The sequence below is a fragment of the Dreissena polymorpha genome, chromosome 8 (assembly GCF_020536995.1).
Source record: "Dreissena polymorpha isolate Duluth1 chromosome 8, UMN_Dpol_1.0, whole genome shotgun sequence".
Lineage (NCBI taxonomy): Eukaryota > Metazoa > Mollusca > Bivalvia > Myida > Dreissenidae > Dreissena > Dreissena polymorpha.
In genome coordinates, this window is record NC_068362.1 from 102,014,811 (window position 1) to 102,024,329 (window position 9,519).

Consider the following 9,519-nt stretch of genomic DNA (forward strand, 5'->3'; position numbering starts at 1 on the left):
AATAAAAACAGTTATTGTTATTTCCTGAGAAAAGCATAGTCATTTCTAGATTATCGTGTGCAATACAACATTTTAACAGTTTGTTGCAAGAGACAAAACATTACTTTTTTCATCCATGGTTTTCCATCTACTAAACGGTATGGCCATACTGGATTTCAACTTCGAAAACGATACCTAGTATAAACCCGTTGCTATTGAAAATCTATTTACTATGAGTTGTTGCGTTTTCCATAACCCATAATGTTTGCATCTCCAGAAACGTGTATTTTCTAATTAAAACCGTTTCTGTACTATTAAGTCTTAAATCAGCAAACGAAAACTATCCGGACATGTACAATTGCTGCAATGCAATGATGCAATGCTAATTAAATTTTCGCTTGTGGATTTATATGTTTCACTAGTATCAAGTGCTAATTGTATATACGACAAGGAACTTATATCTTTGGTGTTATTGTAGGTAATGCGATGTTCTCCGCGGTAACATTCTTGCTTCTTGCGGCGAGCTTCGGCTCGTCGTTGAGTGGGGCCAGCCCGGATGTGACAGAAAAACCCTCAAATCAACCCACTCTACCGACATTTAGTGGATGGTCTGGTTTTCCAACTAAATCTCCGTTAAATCCAATTCTGTATACGTTATTTGCAACGAAACGTCCGGAATATGTAACTCTATCCCCGGTATATTCAACTAAAGTTCCGGAATATCCAACGAAAGTTCCTACATATCAAACTTTCAAAACTCCGGAATATCCAACTAAAGTCCCGGAATATCCAACGAAAATTCCGACATATCCAACATTCAAAACTCCGGAATATCCCACTCCTACAAAATATCCAGTATATCCATCGCAATCTCCTGCATATCCAACTCAGTACCCTGAATATCCATCGCCGTATTCTGAATATCCGTCTAAATATCCTGTATATCCCGATCAGTATCCAGTATATCCAAATCAGTATCCGTTTGATCTGGCTCAATATCCAGTATATCCGAATCAGTATCCGGTAGAACAAGATCAATATCCACCACGATCACCGTTGTATCGAGGGAGACGTCCGGTATATCCAAATGAACCTCCGGTATACCCAGATCTACCGCTATATCCGGGTTATCAACCAGGATATCACCGACGCCCTCCAGTATATCCTCCGGTGTATCCGTACGATCCCGTTGGTAAGTGTGACGGGGAATATTGTTCTTCTCTCTTCTATTTCAATGGCCTTACATGACAAAAGGCGAACGCTGTACTTAATGAATCCTATGTTTTAAAATTACTCTCCTATTCGATTTTAATTTTACAAACATATTGCCGGTATTAAATATTCTGTATATTAACGTTAGTCGAACATCCATTGTGGTATTCGTTCTAATTTCTTGCACAAAATAAGAGCATATTCGGGCAGAGAAGATAAACGTAAAATGTGTTAGTAGGTCAGACATATAACGAAACTTTACCTTGGATAGTTCACGATTCAAATAAAGCGTTGCTGAACTTCTTGAAATCGGACCATCAGTTACGTCATAGTATCTCACTTCTCTTTAAAAATTTCTTATATGGAGGCAGGTGTATCCGGTTATATCGATTAACTTGAAATTTATTTTTTTAAAGTTCATTAATTGAAGCATTTTTAAAAAAAAGTGCATTTACAATAATGAAGTATGTATTTGCTTTATGCAATGAACTGCTCTGATTTAACATTTGTAGAACTTTTAAAATTGAAACCAATGGTAAAATATAAATTTTAGAACATCGAATGTGTTGGTATTGCAGACACACCTGAGTATCGCCCGGTTGATCCGTGTGACGGGGTGGCATGTCCTTTGACCGGCTGTCTGTATGGCGAGTATACGCTGCCAGGGGAATGTTGTCCGCGGTGCAAACCAGGTATAAATAAAAAAAATGTATTTTAATATTATGGAAATAAACTTGATTTAAAACAGTGATATGTATCACCACAGATAAATTATCAAGAGAAAATAATTATTGTGAAGTAAACGTGATTCTCGGTATAACTACTGTATTAAAGGTAAGGTTTATCATTAAACACTGACGAATGTGATCGCAAAGTGCAGGATTTGTTTGTATTGTATACATTAATTAATACAGTTTTAGTTACCAAAAGTCTAGATACATGCGAAAAAGGTCAATAACCCCTGGGGTATTAACTACTCACTTTGAAACTCGCAGTAGTCAAGTTTCACCTTATTACAATATGTCCATTTTTTCAAAATCGAAGTTTATGTATATGGATTTATTTGCAATATGAAAGTATAATTATCAAGTGAATTTTCAGGGATAATTAAGCTCCTGAAACATTACCAAGATTTGTGTTATAATCTTGCTACATTTTTACTTAAGGCATGTGACCAATTGCTTGTTCAATACAATATAATGCATACAACATAACACGAAACATTTAGCAAAAGTAATCTTGTTCAAACCGGTTGAAAGGAACTCGAAAAAATAACTAATTTAGCGCATAATTGGTCATATATCATTCACGTGTAAACGAATATTTACCACATAACATCGGAATGTAAACTAAGCATCAAGTAAAGATCCAGAACATCTATCAAATTGATATTCAATAGTAATTGATTAAATCATTTGTTTTTAACTAGACGAACCTTACTTGAACTTCCTGAGACACGATGTTATGAAGAATCAGAATAATTCATTTGTGTTGAACAGATTTTTAAACTATTCATAAAATTATTTTTTTTAAATCCATATAATCTTCACGTGTCTCAGGGAAAAGCCATAAATTTAATTTCATAATGCTCTCTTAAATAGCTTGGACGCATATGCATAACTAATAACTAAACATATATATAATAAAACGCATTATTTTTTTATATTCAAATTCTATCGCAGACAATATTTGGTTCTTGGAAATAAATATGATGTTATTTGTGTGTATTGACATGTATATGTGATAAAGCCATAAATACTAGTTTGTATATTGCCAATTGAACTATTGCATGATTGCATTATTGTATGATTGATGTACTTTTTGCATAGGAAACGATAAATATCCTGACGGAAACGATAAATATCCTGATAAATATCCTGACGGAAACGATAAATATCCTGACGGAAACGATAAATATCCTGATAAATATCCTGACGGAAACGCTAAATATCCTGATAAATATCTTGACGGTAAAGACGGTGGATTGGTTGGATCGGTCGGCTCCGGTGGATCCGGTGGATGGGGTGGATCCGGTGGATCGGTTGGATCCGATGGATCCGGTAATTAGTTGCATAGACCTGCTAACTACAATTTTTAAGAATATGTGTGTATTATTATCCAAGCAGTAAAGGTTTGCATGTTTTAAGTGTTAAAATTAAATTGATTCAACATAAAGTATCATGAATAATCAGTCTTGAAAAAAAAGAAGCAGCACATAACGATTAAATATGTAGCTGTTTATGAAATTTCAGTGACATTATCTAACAAGATAATAGCGGGCCACTGCCCTATTGTTGTTAATGTCAATATGAGCCTAGAATAAAACAAATTATACCGCTCCTGATATATTACAAAAATGATTAGTCATCTGTTTTCTCTGACACTAGCCTGACATTTAAACGCAACTTTGTAATTAACCCATATTAACGAAGAGTTCAGATTAACACACATATAAGAAAGATTAAAGAAAAGTACATAGGACGAATGACGTTTTAAAGGTTCAACGTGCACGTACAAGGGACAGGTCTATAAAAATGGCGCTGTCTTCAAAGACGATTGCAAAACGTGCATCTGCATCTATGCAAGTGCGACTTGCCAGGATAACGATTGCGGAGGTTTGATTTCATAATATTGGTAGAGTTTTTATACTATCTAATTGTCTAATACGTATATCAATGTTTAGCTGTATGCAAACCTTATTCGTCAGTAAGAGCAAATTACGATATAAATTTAAAAGTCTAAACTCACTGAACCATGTATTCTACAAATAATAAACGAAATATCTGACCAAGACAAAATTTGACCCGTCCTTAATTAATATTTATTTAAAGACTACCCATAGCAGCTGAATAATCTTTCAGTGCATACCATTTTTATTGGTGTTGGCCTAAATCAACAAACTCGTCCTTTATTACAAATGGAAGATATGCAATATTAGCATGTGCATTATATAATGTATCCTTTTTATAGGAAAGGATTACTATCCTAAAGGTGGATCCGGTAAGTAATGGTGTTGTCTTATCAAGAGAATGAACAAATACGGATGTTAAAATTGTGTGCGTTTCCCTTAAATACGCTTTAAACTATTTACCTTTAACTATATGCTGCCATATTTAATCGAAGCAATGTCGTTTATTGTTGTAGATGATAAAAAACCAGATCCATATTTCCCCGATGTAACAGGTAAGTAAAAGATTTGCTAAACCTAATGTATTTATTTGTATGCGTTCGTTACCTTTTACGTATTAATCGGAAATAAGTGTACATGTTCATAACATAAATAATTAACATGTATGTACATGCAAAATTAATAAATGCAGAAATACATCACCATATTCTATGTGCCGATTCTTACACACAGGCTTCCAACATATATGAGTCCCGCTTTGAAATAATCGGTCTTAATACAACTGCGTTAAGTAATGTTCAAGGGTAAAAAATTCTTCCGCATTTATGAAATATTTCGCTTGAAGAAAGTCTCTTCTAGACATACATGCAGTCGAGGTGGAAATTGTATGTTGTGTTTTGTTTTACTGATGAGTTAAATACGTTTATATTATCTGGTAGTTTGACACTAACTCGGTAAATGTCATTTTTAATAAACCTTTGTATCTTTTTATACTCAAGTGGGAAAGTAAAGCTGACAACAAGACAAGCAAGGCAACGACGTTGAATTAGTACAGATGACATGTTTCTCAATACGAATGTACACGTTATTGCTACATTTACATACTAATAAATAAATACGATTAAGAAACAAGTGTCAGTTGTGTTGTTGTAGTATGGTGAGTACACGGAATAGGTAGAAATAACCTCGCATGGTATAAATAGAGGCCAGAATAAAACACCCGCAAACTGATGTTTTGCCTGAGATATATACTAGTCGGAAAAGTGCTATATACATGATTTGATGATTTGCACATATAACTTAAGTTTCCTTTTGTGAAAACAAAGGTAATTAACATGAAGCACTGGCCCATCAATAGTTCAAGTTTGAGTAATACACACAGATTTGGGTCCGACTAAACTTATTATAAAGAAAAACGCTATTTGTATTATCCTTTCATATGGTTTAATACGTGCATAGCCTTACAAACGATGTAAATCATAAAGTTTTTTGCATTTTAATAAATGGGTTAGGACAATGATACTATAGCTTTATAGTGCTTGTTACCACCAAATACAAATTAGTGTTTATAGAATTCTTAGAATGAATAGAATCAATGATTTTCTTGTTAATGCATAGTTGTAGTTTACGTCACATCATAAATGGATTTTAAGTGTTGCAAAACAAGATTTATAACATTACATTGTGTAAAGTATGGCAGGGACACTGTGAACATACATTCGATTTTGCATCCAATAGCTTCATATGAACTCAAATAATATACACTACGATCGAATTTAAATGTATGCCAAAATCACACATCGATATTATTTATTATATACACAATGCCATTTGTACCTTATAATATTAGGAAATTACTTCATTCCGAGTATATTAACATTTTTTAATTCGAAAAAAACTGTGAAACAAGTTTTTATTCAGAATATTTACCAAGCTATGTACGTTCGTGTATTTTGACTTGTATATTGTTAAAATGAACCGTGTTTGGCAAATTAATATGTTTTCGATTTGATTTCAAAATCAATGCTTAAGCTCCGACATATGATGTTTATGTATTATTTTATTGAATGACAGTTCACAACGTTTAATTAATTACTTCAATATACGATATAAAAGCTTGAAAACAAAACGTTAATTTGTTGGTGTTTCTATGCCTGAAGACACCTCAAGAGCACGCAATAAAACGTTCCCATTTGTAGTTTAAATTGATATGAAATCATCATCAATACGATACAAGTTAATTATTCTCATAGACTATTCAAATTCACATTGACATGAGCTTATCCATGTAAATAAAATATAAATATTCCATATTTGTCGAGTGCACAGGCAGGTAGATAATTTTGATGTTCGTAAAGCCTTAACTTTAAAAACTGACATCGACTTGTTATGGAGTGTACAAAAGACAAGGTTCGAAGGCATATTGTGTGTTGTTGTTTTTTTAATTGTAAAAACGCAATATCAACGTAATTGTTAATCTATAAACGTGTATGTAATACAAGACTAAATACCATATAGTTGTATGTATACCTGTCCTCTCACAAGGCAATGATACAAGAAATACTTGTACTTAACGCTTAATCATTTTATGAATTGGTACATTTAAATGAAAACACTTTATTGTGTCAATCTACGTTAAAATCACTACATAATGTTATGTTGCTGATAAAATTATTACACTATAGAAACCAAACAGGTGCATGTTAATCTACGTCAGCAACAAAACAAAGCACACTAGCTCATTGACCAGTCCCTAATTGATATTTTCATTATTTCCATGCTAATAAAATACCCTTAGTAAATGTCTATCTCGTTACTCTTTTGCCAGAAAACGAATATGTACCAGTGTGGTGCACAATATTTATAACCTTTAACTTGTGTGACTTATATGGAGCCAACGTTGCCTAGTTGTTAAGGGTTAAACCTTCTTATTCTCGTGTTGCTCGACTCCCACGTGCTACATCTATCTGACATATTGACATGTATCGTTCTGAGCATCACCACAACAACAAGCGGCAGTCAGCATGTTATATCAAATGTTACGGTGATGCACGCGAAGGGGGGGGGGCGGGGTATAATATTCTGTAAAACTAAATATCCGTTATCTTTGTTTTGACTTGCAACAGTGTACCCTTGGTAAACCTCTTAAAATCGCATGCACAATCTGAATGACATTTGGAAATTAAGATCAGATCATAACATCATAAATTAACTGCAACGTATCTGTATAAAGTGGTATCATACCACAGAAGGCAGAAAACTAAGTTCATGCATACTCTGAAACTGAAAAAAGACCAATATAAGGCACATACTCATTATGATCGCAATCATTTACAAAAAAAATCATGAATTTTTCTAAAAAGTCTTAAAATGGTTAACATCTTTTAGCATGAATGAAAACAATTAAAGTGTTTGTGAAGGCATTGAAAGTACCCATACATATTTGTTCAAGTTGCATGTGCTAACTTAAAAGACTAAATACGACTTATAAATAAGACGGTTATCGCAGTTGTTTCACTGATCATACATTATTTTGACGTAACTGATTTGCTGATGTTTGTCGTTATTCAAAATCCAAAACACGTATTGCGCCACGTTATCCAAACGCTTAAAGAAACTCAGCGTCTGCAGTTATGTATAAAATGGATGCACGCCAGGAATTAATTTTTAAACATGTAAGCAAAATTACTTTCGGACGTATTCTTTCGCTTCAGAACATAGTGCAGTGTTTTCGATAAAGTATGCACATTGAGCGAAGCGGATTCAACTAGTTTGTATCATAGTTACTTCATGCAATTCAACACTATCGATAGCATTTGTATCATGTGACATCAATACGGTTTTACAATGTTTAATGTAAATACATATATGGGTAATTCATTAAATGTTCGTATACGCATCCGAATTCGAATCACTATATATAATAGATTTAAAAACATTACTTACTTGAGCCGATATTGATACTGTAACGAATTCAACGGTAAGGTAAGGGATCGTCTTTACTATGCATCTAAGGTTCACCATTGAACTACTACATGGTAAAGCGTTTAGCGCTTTGTGATTTAAGACCATCAATATTAGTAATTTATGTGTTCTTGAATTGAATTGTTTCATTTTTCGAATAACTAACAATGCTTCAATAACACGAAATGGCGTTTAAAGGACCTCGTTAACAGAATAGGAAATTGAGGAAATAAATAAAATGGTTTAAGTGCAATTTTTTGTTGAAGTTAGGTTCTTTGCGAGGATATAATACATGTAATACTGAAAATTTTCCATGCTCTAAAATATCAATTATTTTATGAACCTTTAGTAGGTTAACTGCTACAAATAAAAAATTGTTTAAAATGACAATAATTCATACTTAATACTTGTTATTATAGGTGTTAGTGTACTTTTACGAGAATGTAGTGTGTGTGCCTGTCAAAAAAAAAGAAGAGGCACAAATACATCCCCAGCTTTCACGTTGGGGATTGACACTTAATGCATTTAAATCAAAGAAAAGCTTTTTTCATCGACGTTCCTTGTTGATCCAAGTGATCCAAAGTTAACTGAACATACAATCGCCCTCATCTACATCTGATAATTGCGTAGTTGCAAGAACCAACGAAAAATTAAAAAAGCAAGTGGGATACATTGTGTATATTTACTTAATTAGTTTATATAGATTGGTGCATTGTTTATGTTTTTTCAACTGATGTCAAGTTGCAATCAATGTGGAATAAACACTCGTAAATTCTGAAATCAAAGTTAACTGGCTAGGATTGGATCATGTTTTGCCAACTTGACAACATGCGTTTATAGGATGTATATTAACATCTCTACAGTTCAATATTGTTTTAACAGATTCCACAAAATATATAAATTTGAATTCGAATGCATGAGTTATCGCAAATTTGGTTAAAAGTATGTGAGACTCTGAATAAAACATTGAGATGTAATTGTCTTGTCATGACATGAAAGGATCCAAAGTAATGGACGATTGGTTACTCTGAAACATAATAATTAGTTTCCGGCAAATAACTACATTATCATTTTGCTAAGTTTTTGCTTGCTTGGCCAAGAGTTAATTAAGACCATGATCAGTCTTTTGGGTAAAGTCTATCGGCTGGCGTACTAAAAACTGATTACCAGCTGTACGTCATATATTTTGACGAAGTTAATATACATAGTGCTCGATTACGAATAATGCAATCAAAACACACTACTCTTAAGTGTTGATGTATGCTTTTTACACTGTTTATCAATCATTCAACAACCTTTAATTGTGTGCATACAAATTCAAACGAGATAATGTTAGGTTGATGGTTTTTATTCATAGAAAAATTATTTGGAAATATTTGAAATTTGATCTCGCAGAAAATGAACATTTATTATACATTTAATCCATCAATGGTTTGTTAAATGAATCAAGTGTTGTTGTTTTTTTTGTTCTTTAAGTTATGGACTTTGTTTGTTAATCTTGCTTAAAAAATAATCAGAAATAACATACAGAATTGAAACACTAGTTTTAATATTTGGATGTATTATTATGTAACACTACAAAACATAACTTCATAAACTTCATAAATGTTAAGGGGCAAGCTAACACAATAACAAGATAGTTCAACACGGTGTATAAAATAATATGCATCATTTAATACCGATTTATCATAAATAATCACATTAAAAGGCATCATTATTCAAAAGTTGAAAAGCAT

The 9,519-nt window shown here is 32.8% G+C and overlaps 1 protein-coding gene across 1 annotated transcript; it reads left to right on the top strand.

The window, feature by feature from the left end:
* The first annotated feature begins 465 nt into the window (after positions 1–465).
* On the top strand, positions 466–6,727 carry LOC127840775 (uncharacterized). Its single transcript, XM_052369188.1, has 3 exons — positions 466–1,171; positions 4,336–4,374; positions 6,648–6,727. The coding sequence occupies exons 1-3, from the start codon at positions 466–468 to the stop codon at positions 6,725–6,727; spliced, it is 825 nt and encodes a 274-aa protein (XP_052225148.1).
* The last annotated feature ends 2,792 nt before the right edge of the window (positions 6,728–9,519 follow it).